A 20,339-nucleotide genomic window follows, 5' to 3' on the forward strand; every position below is an offset into this window, starting at 1 on the left:
ACATAATTTGAGAAATTCAAGAAATGTTTGTCCATACAGTAGAAATCCAGGGTAACCAAAAATGGTTTGCTAACATTCTACAAAATATCTTCTTTTGTGACCCTGGACCACAAAACCAGTCATTAGGGGCAATTGTTTAATAAATAAGCTTTCCATTGATGTATTGTTTGTTAGGATAGGACAATATTTGGCCGAGATACAACTCTTTGAATATCTGGAATCTGAGGGTGCAAAAAAATCTAAATATTGAGAAAATCATCTTTAAAGTTGTCCAAATGAAGTTCTTAACAATGCATATTACTAATCAAAAGTTAAGTTTTAATATATTTACAATAGGAAATTTACAAAATATCTTCATGGAACATGATCTTTACTTAATATCCTAATGATTTTTGGCATAAAAGAAAAATCTATAATTTTGACCCATACAATGTATTTTTGGCTATTGCTACAAATATACCCAAGCGACTTAAGACTGGTTTTGTGGTCCAGGGTCACATATGAATTGATTATCAACAACATATTGTATAGAGCTAGATTCTGTAGTGTTGTAAAATGTGATACAACACACCTTTAAAAGGCTGGTATAAGATTCACAGATCAGTAGCATATAGAATGTTTAAACCTTTTCTCCAGAGAGACGCGATGAAAACTTCAAATTAAACTCATACATTAGAGAGATGGATGTGTAAAAAACATCTTAACCCCCAAAGTTTCCTAGAAATTTATAGATGGTGGGTCTCAGACTTGAGAGAGTTGAAGTATTAATAATTGAAATGGCAGAGTGTAATATACTCTATCTGTCTGAGCCCTCAGTGGATCAGGCTCTGCTATGGTGTTTAATTGCCTTGCTATTGGAGTTGCTGAGATTGTCCCCTCTCCTCTCTCAGGCTGCTAAGATTCCCCTAAGCAGTGAGCTCGGGATCGATGAGTTCCACTTTAATGACTTTTCGCTGGACAATGACGCCATGATCACTGCCTCCCTGCGGATGTTTTTGGAGCTTGGTGTCGTGCAGAAATTCAAAATTGATTATGAGGTGAGGCAATCACCATGGGTGAAAAGCCAACTGACTGGAAGAGTGAAATGCTGCTTACATATGTATGCTGTGTGCAGCAGGGAGTGCTGGGTTATGGATTGGTGAGATACTGTGCTGCAGGCTGGTTCCTGGAACACAGTTGGGGGGGTCTGGAGCTATGGTGTGAATACTAAAGTGTGCGGTTTTTCTCCTGCTCAGGTGCTGTGCCGCTGGCTGCTTACCGTGAGGAAGAACTACCGCACCGTAGCCTATCACAGCTGGAGGCATGCCTTCAACGTCTCGCAGTGCATGTTTGTTATGATCACCGTAAGTCACAGATGATGATCGAAGTGGCCTGAAATATGAGGTTTGCTAGTTCATTTATGAATGAAAAGTCATCATTTAATCACTCTAATGTTTGGTCAAAACCTGTATGACTTTCTTCTTCTGTGCAGCATAAAAATAGTAGAACATAAGCTGCCCTTTTCCACACATGGTGACCGTTATTGCCAACCCTTGTGAAAACTGTACACTTTAAATAGTGTACTTCAAATCGTATAAGTATAGAGTATATTTTTTTTTACAACTTTACTTAAGTGTGCTTAAATAGAGTATACTTTCATGACTGCTCCTTAACACACTTAAGTACACTTTTATGTGCACTGTAATACTGTAAAATTAAAGGTTTTACTTTAAAGTACATTTTAAATCATTATGTTTTACTAATTAGTAATCCTTTGTTGTGCTTTAAAGAAGTACACTTATTCCGATGTGTTGAGTTTTGACTAACACACTAAAGCACTAAAGTACTTGATAATTTTAACTGTAATATGTTATGATATTACAGAGTTAATATATTTTAAATGTACTAAATTGCAACTTCATTATTACAAATGTTTAATTACAAATATATTGGTTTCACTTTATTATACAGTATGTACATTTACCTGTACTTACAGTGTACTTACCTAAGAAAGTACTGGATAATATAAGGTAACTATGGGTTAGGTTTTGGGGAAGGTTTAGTGTTAGTACCTAGTTATTACTCAGTTATTTTAATTACTACAAGTACATGGTATGTACATGCGGAACAGGATTGTAAAATGAAGTGCTACCAATATATTTAAATACATTGGAAACAAGTTTCAACAGAAATTACTTTATACAAGAACATTGTAGTTTACCATAAATGCTTGTCAGTACATTGGCAATAACCATATTTCAAAGACAATAGAAGTAATTAGGAAACTGCATATAAAGATTTAAAAGATGTTCAAAACAGCACTTTAAAGTTCAGCTAATATCATTTTAATTAATAAGTTTGAACTATAATGCACTTTCATTTAATTGCAATTACCAAGCATGTACTGTTTATGTGCCCAAAACATTACATTCAGTTAGCATCTGTATGTGTTAGTATGTGTCACATAGGGTTGCAGTAAGTAGCGCACAAAGATAAATTATCCAAAAGATCAATACAAACTCATTCAGAAAACAGATCACACAACACCTTTTCACAGACGAGAACAGAAGAACTAAGGAAACACAGGGCTTAAATATACAGGAAGTGTAATTAGGGAGAACAGAAAGAGGTGCAGGCTAATCAGAAACCATAGACACTAACTAGAGGTGTTCAGACGATTGCTTTGTGCAGTGGGATGATGGCTGGCTGGGCTCTGGATCAGGAGTGGGGCTGGCGATGTCCACCGCTGGGCAGACGGTGAAGGGCGAGCCACAATTCACTAACACCCACTCCACTCAGGCGGCGAAGCTCCCCCACGAGGACCTTCCCAGGACAACTTAGCCTAGGTTGAGTTGTTAAGTCCAACGTAGTAAAAAGTACACCAGCAGCTGTCTGGTTAATGGGTCAGGTACGCCAGATATAAAAATTGTGTGGTCCTCGAGGGAGCGATCCTCTTGCTCCAAACAGAGCAGACGTACAGCTGGTGTATCTATATTGAGGGGGGGAGAAACAAAAAAAGGTGCCGCCACACGTTTGGGTTAGGTCCGTTCTTCTGTCACGTAGGATTGCAGTAAGTAGCTCACAAAGACAAATGATCCAAAAAACAGTCTTTAATACAAAACTCACTCAGAAAACAGATTACACAACACCTTTACACAGACGAGAATGGACCAGAACTAAGAAAACACAGGGCTTAAATATACAGGGAGTGTAATCAGGGAGAACAGAAACAGGTGCAGGCTAATCAGAAACCATAGAAACGGGAACCAATGAAACAGACAGGCAACAAAGGCATATAAAATAAAACAAAACAAAACAGGCTATAATCCTGATGGTGTATTTTTTCAAGTATATTATTTCCATTACAAATTAAAATTAAATAAAAATGTGAAGTAAATATCAAGTATGCTAAAGGGCATTTCTTTTTCACAAGGGAAGGCAGTATTTTTTGTGAATAATGGCTTGAATTGGCTGTTCCTCACACAAAGCTATTGTTTGACTATGTTGCAAACAAGTCATATAGATTACCTTTATAATGGTTTTAAGGTGCTTTTTGTCTTTTTGGAGCTTCACAGCCCCTGTCCACATCTACTTTTATCATATGGAAGAGATAAACACCTTCGGGGTTCAACAGAGAAAAGAAAATCATACAAGTTTGGAACAAATGTTATTGGCAGTAAATGATGACAGGACTTTTACTTTTTTGGGTGAACTATGCCTGTAATGATATTCTCAGGTAATGGCTGTAAATGCACATAGTTTAAATCAATAATGATCTTTCAAGCCATAATTTAATCACTGAATTGGAGGATATGTAGTAGTAGGTTTCTCTGTTGTGGTCCAGACTGCTGGGTTCCAGGAGGTGCTGACAGACACAGAGACTCTCGCTCTTATGGTTGGGTGTTTCTGCCATGACCTGGACCATCGTGGCACAAATAACGCCTTTCAGGCAAAGTGAGTGAAAAGTCAGTCAATGTAAATTAGGTCAGTGGCTCTTAACATGTTTAGCCAAGATTTTACATTGCACATCAAATGATGACCCAACACAGTACCAAAATTGTAATCTAAAAGTAAAGTTATTCATGGTGTTCATGAATAACACATATCATCTAACCTGTTAATGTTGGCATCTGTCTAATACAGGGGTCGGCAACCTATGGCATGTGTGCCAACATTGCCACACAGAGGGATAATCACTGGCACTTGAGCAATAGGGAAAACTGCATACTGACGTACATTTTGAGGCAATCATTCCTCATAGTCGCACAGCCTGTTAGGGGCTATAAATACTATTATAGTGTGCAAACTAACCTGCACTAGTCTACAGATGTGCGTGTCTCCGGCAAACCAGGCACAACCGCTGTGTATATGAGGTGCTTCAGATCAATGCTGCGCCGTGTGTTCGCATAGGTCATGTCTGTTTACCTTCAGTCACGCTACGCGATTGAGTGCATGACAGCTTACAGTTCATTATGCATTAGTTGCTCATAGAAATAAATAAATTACAGCTACAAAAATCTTTAGGTCAGTGTACAAAGTTCTTAACATTCCATATTTAACTCCTCCGGTCCTAACTGCCCCGCCTCGTTCTTGTTCTGAGTGGGACTCGAACCCAGGTCACTAGCATGGGAGGCGTGCGCTAACAAGAACGCTAAAGACCACACACAGCACAGCACTTTCCAGCTGACCTCTGTTATACTCACCTAAACCTCACTTCCATCCGGGTCACAGCACCAGTGTAACTCCTCTAGTCCTAACCGCCCCACCTCGTTCTTGTTCCCAGTGGGATTCGAACCAGGCCCGCCGGCATCAGAGGCTGGCGTGCTAACAAGAACACAACCTCTAGCGGCAGTCACTAGTGCGCCTCTTGAAATCAGAGGAGTGAGGTTTAACCGCACAGCACTTACCAGCTGACTTCCGTTACACTCACCACCCTAAACCTCACTCCCATCCAGGTCACGGCACCAATGTAACTCTTCCAGTCCTAACCGCCCCGCCTCATTCTTGTTCCTAGTGGTATTCTTGTTCATTCTTGTTCCTAGTTGTTCAGTAGGGTCACACTGTTAATCTGTTATTCAAAGTCTAATTTAAACATTAAAATAAACAAATTTTGAAAAGTTTAAAAAACAATTTATGAAAATATGCATCAGAAATATTTAAGATTCTGCACTATTTGTATGATAATCAAATTCAGATTTTTAGCAGAACATGGGGGGTGGGGGGCTTATTGGCACAGAGGTTAACCAGAAAAATAAAAAATGGCACTTCATGCCCAAAAGGTTGCCAAACCCTGGTCTAATATGACTAACTTCTACTGACTGACTGATTTGTGGTAATACTGTGGAGTTTGATTGGCTGCATAGCCTTTAACGACAACAACAAAAGATACGGGAGGTGTTTTCTCCTCCTTTTTAAAGGCTTATATATTGAATATATTGAAATATATTTTCAAATATTATTGCAATTCAAAATAACTGTTTTCTATTTTAATATATTTTAAAATGTACTTTATACCTGTGATGCAAAGCTGAATTTTCGGCATCATTACTCCAGTCTTCAGTGTCACACAATCCTTCAGAAATCATTTTAATATGATGATTTGGTGCTTAAGAAACATTTCTTATTAATTATCAATGTTAAAGACAGTTGTGCTGCTTATTATTTTTTGGAAAGTCTTACCGTCACTTTAGATCAGTATAAGTATTTGATAAGTATTTGCTGAATAAAAGCATTAATTTTTTTAAAAGAATCAAACATACTGACCCCAAACCTTTGAACAGTAGTATAATGAGTAGGATGAAAATCTGCACAGGATACTACAGCTTGTTTCCAGAGGATTTATCTTGAATTTGATTTTTATTACCCAGTTTACCAATGTGGTATGAGAAACGTAATTCAAGATCTATTCTTTGAAAGAAAAAAGTTTCATTATTATTTACATAATTTTGCCAATTTTTTTTTTTTTGTAGTGCAGTCTATATAGTGTGACCTGTGTGTTTCTACAGCAACATATAATGTGCTTATTGTTCTGTATCTGATCTCTGTTGTGGTCCTAAAGGTCTGGGTCAGCACTAGCGCTGCTATACGGAACATCTGCTACACTAGAGCATCATCATTTCAACCATGCTGTCATGATCCTGCAGAGTGAGGTGAGCAAATAGCATGAACTAGCATGTCTGTCAGGTCAGGTCTCAGAAGAGGGGCACAGCACTGAGCACTGAGCACTGAGCACTTAGCAGTACAGAAGTAAAAGTCTGATATTTAAATTTTGATACATAAAAATATTAAATTCAAAATCATTTATAAACGTGTGAATAATCAAAGTTTTAGGATTTCTAAAAAATAAAAACATAGACATTATTATATAAAATGAAGAAGAAATGTTTCAGATTCCACACTATTCAAGAACAAGATCATTTTTGAATATGTGCATAACAGGATTATTGTACACAAAGTTGTGTAGCTCATGCAGCTCAAATGCTGCTATCAGTAAAGCAAATGAAAGAAATGATATGTACAAATTCATGTTAGTTTTTAAATTTGACTTTTCACTGAAATTGTTATTCACACTTTTGAACTCCACTGTATGTGTAAAGAAGGATCTGCAGAGCACAATGAACATTGTCAAGCAATGGAGTAATAATGAGTCCCTCTCACGTAATTTGCAGAAATGACCCATTTTACCCCTGTCCACATTTGCATGTCTCAGTGGATGGAAAGAATGCAAGTGGATGTCAGCATTTGATTAAGTGGCTGATTTAGCTCTGAGCTGTTTAATCATGACCAAGCTCTGTATCGATTTCCTGTAGACGTCCATTGAGCTTTTTTAACCAACACCAATTAACTGTGCTAAGGAGATTCCCCTCTTGGGTCAGCTGCACTGAAGCAAGGCGAGAAAGAAATTGCTTTCTATCCCAGAGACTGAACATGCATAGAGAACTTTGGAGACACACACTTTATGAATGAAACTCAGGGGTATGAAGTGATTACTGGTTTCATGATTGGCTTTATATCAGCAGAAAAGACAGGGCTTTGTAGGAGTAATAGAACTTGGAATGAGGGGTGTGCTTTCCCCAAACTTCACTTACTGTAGACCTTAAGAGAGTGGGGTAAGCTGTGCCACATTTTACTTAATGCTTACTGTCTCATACTGTATTTGATACACAAATTTTGCAAGGCCTCTAAATTAGAACATGAGCTTTTAAGTGCCTTTTGTCATTTGATTGACAGTTTATATATTTGTTAGCATGTAAAAGGCCTTTTAGTATAATTATAAAAAATCCACAGGTTGTGGAAAACATATATTTTGCTGTGAAATGTTTACAGATTTTTATAAAGTAAACATAAGAATAAATTTGATATTGCTAGTAATATATCAATATGAGCACTTACTGGACTAAAGCAACATACTGATTATTGATTATAAAATAAAATATGACACATCAGGCTTTTGAGGAACGTTTATTTGTACATCTCTTAGTCATCATTGTATTGCATTTCCCTATATATTTCCCCCACAATAAAAACTACATAACTTTGATAATAAAACTAAGCATTTAAATATAATATTACTAAGACATATTATTGATATTTGTATAGATATGGACACTATATTTGTATGCATTTTATGTAAGTAGTCTGCTATACTGTTATAAAGATCTCATTTATTTACATAACAAGCTGTCATAATTTAAAGGGGTCATATGATGCGATTTCAAGTTTTCCTTTCTCTTTGGAGTGTTACAAGCTGATTGTGCATAGATAAGATCCCTGAAGTTGCAAAGACTAAAGTCTCAAAACCAAAGAGATATTCTTTATCAAAGTTAAGACTCTGCCACGCCCCCCTAAAACGGCTCATTCTAACACGCCCCCACATATCTACCCCACTATGTGGAAATATTTGCATAATCCCGCCGCAAATGTGCACGCAAAGAAAGAAGGCATGGTGTCAGTAACCGCAGTTAGTGTTGAAGCAGCCATGTCAGAGAGACGCTGTGTGTTTCTAGGCGAAAGCAAAAGCACTTTATTTAGCCTTCCGAAAGTAGATGCATTTAGGAATCTTTAAGATTACTTACAACAGAACAGCAATGCATTTTATGGACGACCGTTTCGTGAACCTAGGAGAGGAGGTAATGCGGACTTTGCTATGACAATCAGGCGCTTCTGAATCAGCTACTGTTTAGTTATTAGTTTAAGTATTTGCTATTGACCGTTCAAATGCGGAGTTTTGCGCATCGTGTGTGTGAGAAAGAGAGAGAGAGCGCTCGCGCGTGAGAGAGGGGGTCACATCACAGTGGAGTCAGCTGTCCGTGGCTTGTGTACTGCAAACACATACCAGCTTCATCACTGTGTCTGTCACGCGACTCTGTTCCCCTTTCGGGCTCTGTCTTTACATTTATTTTGAAAGATGAAGCTCACGATTATGGTAAGGGGCGTTACATTTCCGACGAGTGCTTGCGGTGTTCAGCCAATCACAATGCACTGGGTCAGCTGGCCAATCAGAGCAGACTGCGCTTGTCGGAAGGAGGGACTTTGTAGAAAACGAAGCGTTTGAGAGAGGCGGAGCATAGAGGACCTACAATAATGTACAGTATTTGAAAAATAATGTGTTTTTTTTACATTAAAGCATGTCAACATATTCTGTTACACCAAATACGCAAAATAATGATCTTTAAAAAAGCATCATATGACCCCTTTAAAATTACCTTTTTGGCCATATAAATATCAGCAACTGTACCAACTTGCATATTTTGCTCAGTTTGGGCCTCTGAATAAAACTGAGGTGTTTTTTTACTCCATATTCTCCTGTATCATACTAAATTACCCATAAAAGCCTGATGTATCAAATATTATGCTCAAAAAAAGAAAAAACATTTTGGACTATTATTCCATACAGAATGTCAGGCTTTACAGGTTTAAGCTGTCCTCTAGGAAAGAGTAAAATTAGATAAAGCTAAAATTAATAGATCTAATTATGTTTAAAAGTGTCTGTTATCAACTAAAGTTAACTGAAAGCACAGGGCCACAGAAATATGACTTCTTCCCCGCTGAGATTTTACAAAGATATGTTGACTCACATTAGCGGTAAGCTGTGCCATTGTAAATGATCAAAGACAAATGTGGACATAAAAGCACTGATTATAAAGGACAAAACAAATAGTTTTTCTCCTAAATAAAAGGGAATATGAAATGTTAGTCATGCATTTGCACTAGATTAAGAGTGACCCAGTTTTCCAATTTAGACATCTTGCCTCAGTCTCCCCTTACTATTGGAAATAACAACTTTAATCTGTAATATTTGTCATCTTTTCTCATTTTTTTTAACAGGGTCACAACATTTTTGCTAATCTGTCCTCCAAAGAGTACAGCAACATGATGCAGCTACTGAAACAGGCCATTCTGTCCACAGATCTCACCTTGTATTTCAAGTAAGTAATAGTATCAAATAGCATATGTGTTTCAATAGTCATAATAAGGGGTAGCCCTCAGCTTTAAACCAGCTTTAAATATTCTGCCAGATGCATGTAATTTACGTTTAGGCCACAGAGAGGCGCCCTTTGAATAGAGGCAGAAGAGGTGATATTAAGCCACTTTTGTGGCTTTTGTTCAGATCCTGAAAGCCTGGTGAAGACCTGAAAGATGCCTTAAGGAACATTAAATAAAATTAACTTAAATGATAAAACTTGCAGTTAAGTAAAATTCATTTCTGGATCTTTTTTTCTTCATCATCTTCATTATCCATTGGACATAAAAGAAGAAGAACCCAGTTCTTTGAGTGTGTTCTGTCGGGGCAGTTCAGTTGGAGTAATGAAGAACATAGAGACATGTTCAGGTGAGTGTCTACAACTTTTAAAATAAATAACAGAAATGCCAAGAGCTGTTGTAAATGTTCTAAATATTTAAACATACTAGGTCTATGCTGATGACTGCGTGTGACTTGGGTGCAGTGACCCGTCCATGGGAAATCTCAAAACAGGTTAGAGAGACACTGCAAAAAAAAAAAAAAAAAAAACACATACCAAATTGTGTAAAACAGTTTAACTATATATACTGTATATACTTCTATAGAAAATATAAATATAATATAGGGTAAGAAAATTATAGTACTGTATATTCTCTGAAACCACTGCAGCATATGGGATCATATCTTATGGCGCTGTTCCACTGCATGGTACGGCACGGTACGGCTCGGTACAGTTCACTTTTGGGGGGTTTTCCACTGGGTACAGTACCTTTCTAATTCCAGGTGGCTGAATTGGTGACCAGTGAATTCTTTGAACAAGGTGACAGGGAGAGATCAGAGCTGAAATTGACACCAGCTGTATGTATTCTCTCACATGTTTTAAGTTAACTTTGCTGAATTGTCAATCAACTCAATTCAAGTCAAAATCAATTAAATTCCAATTTTATTTTGCTTATTCAGGCAATTTTTGATCGCAATCGTAAAGATGAGCTTCCTGTGCTTCAGTTGGAATGGATTGATGGAATTTGTAAGCCATTATATGAGGTAAAAGAGTTAAGTAGATAAAGCAAATGAATTAACTCAAGCTAATTAACTTTTATACAGTGATGGTAATGTATTTTATAGGCTCTTGTGAAGTTGAATAGGAAGCTTCAGCCGATGGTAGATGGAATTGATGCCAACCGAAAGAAGTGGGAGGAGCTTTGTCTGTCCTATCAGCAAACACGGAGAGCCTCTGAGTGTATCTCCAGTCTGGAGGCAGGAGAGACAGAATCGTCTCAGAGTTCAGACTCCACCCATGAGCCAGAATCAAGTCAGAGTGAGGCAACCAATCAGAGTGAAGACTCCACCCACTGTGTGGAGCCAAATCAAGCCACCAATTACAAATAAGAAGCGTGATGTGACGATTAAAGGACGGCCCACTGAGTCAGGGGTTCCCAAACTATTTTGTCTGCCGAACCTCTTATAAACTGAGATTTTAAGTTAATATTTTAATAATTTAACAACAGATTTGCATATTCACGATTATCTGATGTTGGTTAAAGGTCAAATAACTTTAACAAAACAGATCAAATATTTTATCTTTTTTTTTTTTTTTTTATGTTTTAGTTTGATCGTTTTTATTTTTAAATTATTTAAATACTGCATATAATTTTTATATATACTTTTGGACACAACTTGTATAGAAAATATACTCCATTATTTTGACATATATGGCGATTTTAACAGTGATGTGACATTTCATCTCATAAGAAAACATCTTATATTGCTGCTGCTGAAACGTACTAAGACCTTGTACAGGGTCTTTATTATTACTATTATTATTATTTTAACACAAATGATAAAAATTAAGTCATTAATAATTGGTAACTATAACAATTTCATTTTACACTAACTTATTCATTTTACACATCTTAATTAAAGTGCAGCCTTGAATGTGATAATCACACTAAGCCATATCATGATTTCTGTTTAATTTTGATGAAGTATGCAACCCCATTTATTTATTTTAGTTGTATATTTAATTTAATTTAATTAATTATTAGCTTTTCATCAACTCACGAAGCCCCTGCAGATCCCTCATGAACCCCCAGGGGTTTGCGAACCCACATTTGAGAAACCCTGCACTTAGTAATGAGGTATGTGACAACTTTGCTATATTTATATATGAAAAAACCCGTTATTAACCGACCTTTTTTATGTGGGCTGCTTTGAGATTGACAGTATTTCTATTGAAATTACTTCAGGCATTTACAGCACAATTTAAAAACATTATAAAATCTCTGTTTTTAAAAAGGAAATGTTTATTAAGAACCCATATTTTTGAGATTTTATCTCAGAAAAAATATATATAATATATAATGGCATATGTGACAACACATTCAGGTGCACAAAAATTGAATGTGAGAATTTGCAGTAAAGTGTTTCAAATGCTCAGATGTTTTTCAGTGCTGCTATATTGCAAGTTACAAATTTTCTTTCACAAAGCCTGGTATTACATAAATATAAAACAGACTTGCTGAGAGGATCCCTATGCTTGAGATGCAGAAACTGAGCATTGATTTGATGAATGTATAAATTAATATCACTGTTTATTAAGAACCCATATTTTTGAGATTTTATCTCAGAAAAATATATATAATATATAATGGCATATGTGACATAACACATTCAGGTGCACAAAAATTGAATGTGAGAATTAGCAGTAAAGTGTTTCAAATGCTCAGATGTTTTTCAGTGCTGCTATATTGCAAGTTACAAATTTTCTTTCACAAAGCCTGGTATTACATAAATATAAAACAGACTTGCTGAGAGGATCCCTATGCTTGAGATGCAGAAACTGAGCACTGATTTGATGAATGTATAAATTAATATCACTGTGATCTTTTGCTGTTGTTTCTTTAGACTTGCATGGAAGCAACACTGAACATTGTACATAAGCATTGTTTAATGTTTGTGTATGCATCCTTAGTCTCATGTACCTGTCAGTCAGGCCCTCGTAAAACAGTATAGGCTACATTACTACAACATTCACTGCAAAAATACAGTAAATGTAGATTTATTGCATAAGATCAAATATCAACTGTTCAGGTGGCAAACAGAAGATTATCCAGAATGAATGTGAAGTCATCTGTCTTAAACCAGCTATTAGGGATACGTCCTTGATAGCTGATTCCAAGATGAACCAAAGTTAATTGTCACAGTACTAAAAACCTGAATTTGTTGCATGCAAAACTGAAACCTGTTGTTGGCATGTGAGTTTCAGTGTTTCATTTTGTCACATGTTACAATTTAGTATGTGAAATTTATTGTATTTTTTGAATGCATTACAAATGCCATGAAATGCATGCAGCAGAGCTTTGACAACAGCAGCTTTCTGCTTTAAATGGGAGTTATACACTCGGGTTGCGTTGTAGTCGTGCTACTAATGTGTGTTTGTTTGTTTTTTCTTTTATGTGCACACAGTTAGATTATGCTCTTTCAGTTCAATCTGTCTGCCTTATTCAAATGAAATGTAATTATTTTTGCATTTATTATGAATTGACATTTTAAAAAAGAAAATACACTAAAAAAGAAGGCCAGAAATAGCTTTATATTTTATTAGCTAACATAAAATGTTCATGCTTGTTTCCGACCTACAGGATTAAAAATAAATAAATAAAAAAGGTAATTGCGACTTTTTCTTTCACAATTTGGACCTTTTTTTCCGCAATTCTGATTTATATATCAAAAAAATCACGAAAATCAAAACTACAAGATATACAATCATATACACACAAATATATATTTTCTGAGAAAAAAGGTCAGAATTGTGAGATATAAACTTGCAATTGTGAGGAAAAAGTCGTAATGGTAAGATAAAAAGTAGCAAATAATTTTTAAAAATTGTATTCTGTGGTAAAAAAAAGAAAAAGAAAAAGAAAAAAAAAGAATTGTGAGATGTAAACCCAGACATGCGAGAAGTCTGAATTCTGTGTTTATACAGTATTTTGCAATTCTGAATTTACATCTCGTAATTTTGCTTTTTGTTTACACCACAGAATACAAAGTAAACTGTGACTTTTTATTTTTCTCAGAATTGTGAGAAAAAGTCAGAATTGAGCAGTATAAAGTCACAGTTACCTTTTTATTATTTATTTAATTAATTTTTTTTTTATTCCGTGGTGACAAAACAGGCTTCCATATATATCATACTTGGTGCCTCAATGTGTCTCTTTTAGAGAGATTCTCATCCTGTATTTCAGTGGATCATCCATCAAATGCCACATGAATGACTATGATATACTGTGCAGTTTGTAAGAGGTGCACAGGGTCTTTTCTTGCCAGACTGATTGCTGGTCATCTTCCTCAGGCTGTTTTGTAAATAAAGAACACTGTGATGCTAGCGAGTGTGGCGATCCGTGATTGGCTGCATGCAGATAGCTTTGAAACACTGCTTAAATAATTAGACTTCTTATGTAAATGTCTCACAAGTCAAATACTGTGCTCACATTATCATTCAGAAACATACTATATGCAAATGACTGACATTAGTTCATAATTCATTTCCCAGCCTATCCTTTCATGCATATGAGTTTTGCATAATAGATATGCTGTCATTTGTAACACGCCAAGCACACAAACAGCATGCATAGCTTCTGTAAGAAAGCATATGCATAAATATTTGGCCTGGGTGAAAGTGTGATGAAAGCGAGTGTTTGAAGTTGTAGCTGCAGAGAGAGAGAGGCTTTGTGCCGGACAAGCCAACTGATACAAAAGCAGCGTGGCCAGCTGCATCCAGCTCTGCTCTCTGTAATCTATTATTCAACAGGGACTCAGCTGCCTTCCTGAGGCTTTAAAACCAAGAGAGAACAGGAATGGGGCCGAATAACTTCAGTTCTGTGTGTTTCAGCTCACAATCTCTGTATGTACTGTGCCTTACTAACATATTCACAACCAGTTCTGATTTACCAATTAACAATTCCCATATTATATTATATATAAAAGAACCAAGGCTCAATATGATATAAATGATTGTCTTGTAATGATTTTTGTTTTGTTTTTTTGTTTTTTTGGGCAATTTCAAGACTTGCTTTAACAGCCTTGTTGAGACACATTCCCATATAGTAACTGGAATATCCAAAAGCTTGGTTTTGCTCTGTAGTACCATTCATAAAATTGTTTTACTGTAGCTCTACATTTATCATACAGCTATTCTGCAGGCCAGAAAGATCCTTTAATATTGTATTTTTTTACCCTTAACATATTTTTCATTTTGACAATTCACAATTCTAGCTCAATTAAATAATGCTGACAGAATATTTTAATTTTAATATTTTATTGTTGAACTTAAGAATATTACAACAAAACAATAGCATATTGAAATATTGCCATATTTATATGTAAATGCAGTATATATAAATTTAAAAATAAGATAATTTTAAAGGGGTTTTCAATACATTTTTAAGACACTGTGTATTCCAAAAAATGTCATTTCAATGTCATTAACTTCATAAACAGAATATCATAATCCAGGCAAAAATTAAGATAGATTAGGTGGCCACTTGAATATAACATATAACAACTAACAGTTGGCAATGCACTCTTTAAAAAGCAAAACTGCTTTAATACAATAGTAATGCTTTAATAATGTAGTAATACTGCAGCAATACACTCGTGAGAATGCAATCTTGTTGAGTAATTGTATGGGCCTTCATCACAGATGAAAATTATAATGTTTTATGGCTATTTACATAATGATAACAATGGTGGAATAACAATTACATTCACCGGAAATTTAGAAAAGCTCCAATTTATTTTGGTAATGGATCAATTTGAAGAAATGAAACCCTCTAAACTAGAGGCAGTATAAAATAGGCTATTAGCATTAATGTATGCATATTCGCTCAGAAACTTGACATTGAAAAATTTATTCTGCATAGAAACTGTTCATTTCTATGTCTAGATTTCTGCCATAATAGCTTTGGGCTTTGCTAAACTCATAATAAAGAATCACATTGTCATTAATTATTCATTTCGTTGCTGCAGTGCAACAGTTAATAGGAAGGTTGACACAAATCAATCTTGATGACAAGCATGTGCAGTCTGCTCATGTCTTTAGTATTCTTAAAATAAAAATGTAATGAATACAGGTCATGAGTCTGGATTTGAAAACAAGACAGCAGTTAATGTATACTAAATTTATAAATCAAAACATAATTTGAGAAAACCGCAGTGGTTTAATGTTTTAGTGGTTTACCGTTAAGATGGCTTAGAGTTTTTAAAAAAAGTGTAAAATACCATATTTAAGGATGCATCTAAATAGTCAAAGGGCTTAAGGCCTAACATTTAAGGTGAAAGGTCAAATCTGATGACATAACTTTGGATCTACAGGTTTACATTTTTATTCCCAAATCCCAACTGTTTTTAGTTCAACATTTTGCCGTAAGTGATTCAAAATGCAACATTAAAGCAATGCCTCTCTGAGCATATGGGCCTCTAAAAGTCATTTTTATGTGCATCTTCAAACCCCTGTGGTCTGAAAAAATACAGTGCATCAAATAAAAACAAGCTCTATGTTTCACGGTACAAGATGAGATTTATAACCGCACATTGAAAGTCAAAAAGCGCAGAATTCCCAGTAAAGTTCAGCTAGTGTTTTCCAGAGGACGCTACGGCTTCCGCTTGAGTGCTGACAGAGTGTGTCCAATCCTGTGTGCTCTTAACCTTTTTGACAGAGAACTCTATATAAATTGGCCCAAACTGCCAGTGTCTGGTTTGAGTTCAATGATTATTTATACTGAAACAATACAGTCAGATCCTTCTGCTGTAGCTTATATAAATATGTTGCTCATGTGCTTTTCCCTTAAGGATGAAAACTTGCTTTAAACCCAACTCCCTGCCTCTTACACTATTCTCCACGGCTCAATAGCCTTTGTGTTATTGGCCAAAACCACTGTAGAACTTTTTATGAAGATGATCCAGTCCACAAATCAGTTACGGGTGGGAAAACCGTGCCTATCTCCCATCGTCTGCATGCCTCCCACTATCAAAAAGATCTAGGGCTTTGACTTGTTGGTGAAAAATTCATGTGAGAGGAGTGTTATGCAACTCTAATTCTTAATCTGCTCTTCAGTGTATTTAAAAGCAGGTTTAAACAAAGACTCTGAGAAAAACAGCATTATAGAGACTGGAGACTATATTTCTCTCCTCTATCTCCCATTGTCTGTCTCTCTTTTTTATGTTATTCTTAATATAAAAAGAGGTTTAGCACAATGTTGCGTCAGACTTAAGAGGAGAATATCGAAATTATAAACCTTTAGAGTTATTTTTGGATGAAACACACTGCAGTGGCTTTAGATCTTCACTGTAGACTTTTGTACAGTAGTTTTCTATTTAGAATTGCCCTTTTCTCTTTAGCAGATCAGTTCTATCCACAAATAAATGGTGTGCGATAATGGCTAAAAAAAAAAAAGGGTTCAAAACCTTGTTTTTGCCTAAAATAATGATTTATATTTTGAGCCGTCAGGTCGGATTTGAAGGGAAATTTCAGTCATTCGTCAGTAAGCAAAGAAAAAAAGTTTCTGTGGTGCTACTTACTTGCATAGATGACACATTTTCACTGGAATATACCTTGTGGGACTTTCTTCTTACTGTCAGTAGGTCTTAGCTGGTGTATAGAATTACAAATCTGCTCTGATATGGTGATTTCAAACACCTATACTATCAGATTTATCTGCACATAACAACATGCTGAAGCACAATGACATAAAAACAACTTCGTAACTTGTAATTTTAAGTTTCAACCACAGATATTCACAAAACCATGCGAGTATGAGTGTATGAGGCTTACACAAATTGTGCTTTCATCTTCTCATGGATGATGACACCTGAACCATTTTTAATAGAGCAATATGAAATGACATACCAGATGAAAGAAGCACTCCACACATTAGCTTTTTAGTGATAATGTAAACATAATTCAGTTCCAAACCCTGACCCCAAAGCACCTGCAAAATTAGAGCGCTGCCCTCATTATGATGGAAATTGTATTAGTATTATTTCCATCTGTACGATTCAGAGCAAGCCTCAGCACAACACTCCTTATTTTGCTGATGAAACTGCGAGTGTAATTCTTTTTTCGCCAATAATGAACGGCATCAGATAGATTCACTGGTTCTTTGGGGGTATGTTTTTCCCTAAAATAAAGAAACAAATAATTCTCTTTGAAAGAGGAAATTCATGCACTGTATCCTAAATTCTGAATGAAAATGTTCACAGATATAGCTGAATAAGTCAGGTCCTCTAAATATAATATGAAATATGAGCAGTTTATTAAATAGTAACGTTTTATTGTTAAACGACAATTGATTCGTTTGTAAAATTTATTTGGTTGCTACACAAGGAAAGCTTGTGGTGCTATGCAAAAAAAAAAAAAAAAAGCATAACAAGCTGTTTTTAGGTGCTGTAACCAAAAATAAGCTTCATAAAATTATAATTTACAACATCAATAGAGTCTTACTCTTATCATGCTTGCAAATAGTGTTCAAAACACCATTTCAATCCGCAATAATAAATCAATTTCATTTGCTGTACAGTAGTGTCCTCCAGTGGTAAAAATGGAAAATTGACAACATAACTTCTGATTTATGTTCTAATTTCTATTCCTCCTGTATGGCTGTCCTTGAAGAAGATGAGTAGGAGTGAGATGAAGAAGGAGGAGGCAGACAAATAAAGCAGCAGAACCCTTTTCTAATGAACTAACACATATATTTTAACATTTGTTACATACTGTATTAGATAAGAGCGGTGCAAGAGTTACGCTGGGTTTCAAAATGATCTACTCACGGGATCTTGGAGTTTTCTCTTTCAGGATAATTTAGCGCTGTAGGGCCATGTCACCATGACAGCTGACCCCGCCTCTCTGTCCTGACAGGCTAGTTTTGGATTCTTTCAATAAAAGCCCTTTGATTGCGCACTGGGGCACCTCAGGGTTCCCTGAATGGCTGTCAGAGCTGTCAGAGTGATAGACGGGTGGGTATTTTACCTCAGAAAGTAACAAGCGAGGCGTTAACTCTACAAGTGTAAGACCTCTGCCATTCAAATGGTAACCTCTCTCAGGCAGATATATTCACTGCTTAAAACCAGACAGCTGAACAAAAGTTGATTGAGATATACCCATCTATAGCATCTCTGTAAAACTCCACATAAATTAAAGATTCTTTTATTAGGCATACTCAAAATATTTAAATTCAGGTTGGGTAATCTGGTTAAGATGATGTATGAGTGTTAAGGAAAGATAATGCATTAGCAGTCAGACAGAAACCATGTTGTTTTATTATTTAAAACTCTATGACAGTCTGTAATGCAAAAAACAAAACAAAAAAAGTGAACTGAAATGAACTGGATAATGACACTAACTTTACAACATTGATACCTTTATTTAACTGAACAAACACTGAATAAAAATTAAACTGACTTTAGCTGAATAATACTATTGCCATCTATATATGGGATTACATCTCTGCCACAATTCTGCACGCGAAAGATCATATTTTGAGCACACAAAAGTGCGTTTTGCACGCACGCGAACTGAGTTCCCTTTCATGGGAACTTCGAACTGCGTCCTCCTTTGTGCAGACCTTCTCTTTTGCGTGTGCAATGTTTCACTAGCTTGCTCACCTGATGCCCGCCCTCAGTTCTCTCTAAATGCCAATGGCTCGCTTGCTCAACAAAGCCCAGCATTACAATATGCCATAATTCCAGCCAATCAGAGAAGAGGCTGCTAAATTCTGATTGGCTGCCTTGACAACCAATCACAACATTCCTTGCATTACCTCGACAGCAGAAGAGGAAAAACACAGTGCATGCATAATTATTATGCAAGTTGATATTCTGATCATATTTTTTTCCAAGCACATTTTATTAATTCCAAATGACATCAATCTTAATAACTACTATTAATCTTGTATTTAATCATTTATAATTGATATATAATTATTCATGAAGGCTGGAAGTGAAAAATGTCCTATTTAGGTGTGCATAATAATTTAGCAGATTTTCTTTTACAGATAAAATGAGCCAAATAAAAAGAGATTTAACTCAGACTGAAAGTCAAAAATTATTAAATGCCCATGAGAAATATTAAAAACTAATACAATACTAGAAATTGCAACGTTAATGCATAACCAATGGACAGCAAAATGTTCAGTGGGTCAGCAGGGTCAGTCAAAAACATGTGGAGAAGAAAAGATGCATGTTAACTGCAAAAGAATTAGGAATTAAGGTGAAGAATTAGGTGTGAAATCACCAGGAACCATTTAGTCTCCAGCGCCACCATTTTCCAGAACTGCAACCTACCTGGAGTCTCCAGAAGTACAAGCTGTCAGGTTCTCAGAGACTTAGGTTAAGAATAGAATCCTACAAAATGACCCCTACTTAATAAGAATCACATACTGAAGTGTAGTAAAATGCTTGAAAACTGATTTATATATATATATATATATTAGGCTTTATAGACAGATAAGTTGAGAGTGACTCTTGAAGGACCAGCACCACATCCTCTTGTACCACTGTTTGAAGAATTTATCTTCCAGAATCTGGCAGTAAGTTTTGGGAGTTCATTTTTAGTCCATCTCGAGATTTTATCTGTAGAAGATAACCTGCTTAATAATTATGCACACCTGAATATAAGGCGTTTTCACTTCCAGCCTTCATGAACAATAATATATAGGTTATAAGTTATTAAATACAAGTTTAGTAGTAGTTATTAAGATTGATGTTGTTTGGAATTGGTAAAATGTTCTTGGAAAAAAATATAATCAGAATATCAACTTGCATAATAATTATGCATGCACTGTATTTTCACTCTTCCGCTGTCATCAGCAATGCAAGGAATGTTGTGATTAGTTGTCAAGGC

General features: G+C 35.7%; 1 protein-coding gene across 1 annotated transcript in view; it reads left to right on the forward strand.

Moving 5' to 3' along the window:
• The window catches only part of LOC107744711 (dual 3',5'-cyclic-AMP and -GMP phosphodiesterase 11A-like), a gene marked incomplete at its 5' end in the record, with an annotated part of 26,882 nt that extends 16,051 nt beyond the window's left edge, over window positions 1-10,831 (forward strand). Inside the window, 10 exons of the mRNA XM_016558529.1 lie at window positions 891-1,037; window positions 1,236-1,343; window positions 3,824-3,933; window positions 6,038-6,128; window positions 9,307-9,407; window positions 9,734-9,811; window positions 9,892-9,955; window positions 10,226-10,300; window positions 10,403-10,486; window positions 10,568-10,831. Coding sequence (XP_016414015.1) covers window positions 891-1,037; window positions 1,236-1,343; window positions 3,824-3,933; window positions 6,038-6,128; window positions 9,307-9,407; window positions 9,734-9,811; window positions 9,892-9,955; window positions 10,226-10,300; window positions 10,403-10,486; window positions 10,568-10,831 — 1,122 coding nt within the window. The remainder of the gene's footprint in view (window positions 1-890; window positions 1,038-1,235; window positions 1,344-3,823; window positions 3,934-6,037; window positions 6,129-9,306; window positions 9,408-9,733; window positions 9,812-9,891; window positions 9,956-10,225; window positions 10,301-10,402; window positions 10,487-10,567) is intronic.
• Window positions 10,832-20,339: the final 9,508 nt, after the last annotated feature.

Source organism: Sinocyclocheilus rhinocerous, unplaced genomic scaffold (genome assembly GCF_001515625.1).
Source record: "Sinocyclocheilus rhinocerous isolate Xijiao unplaced genomic scaffold, SAMN03320098_v1.1 scaffold498, whole genome shotgun sequence".
In the NCBI taxonomy this organism is placed as follows: Eukaryota; Metazoa; Chordata; class Actinopteri; order Cypriniformes; family Cyprinidae; genus Sinocyclocheilus; species Sinocyclocheilus rhinocerous.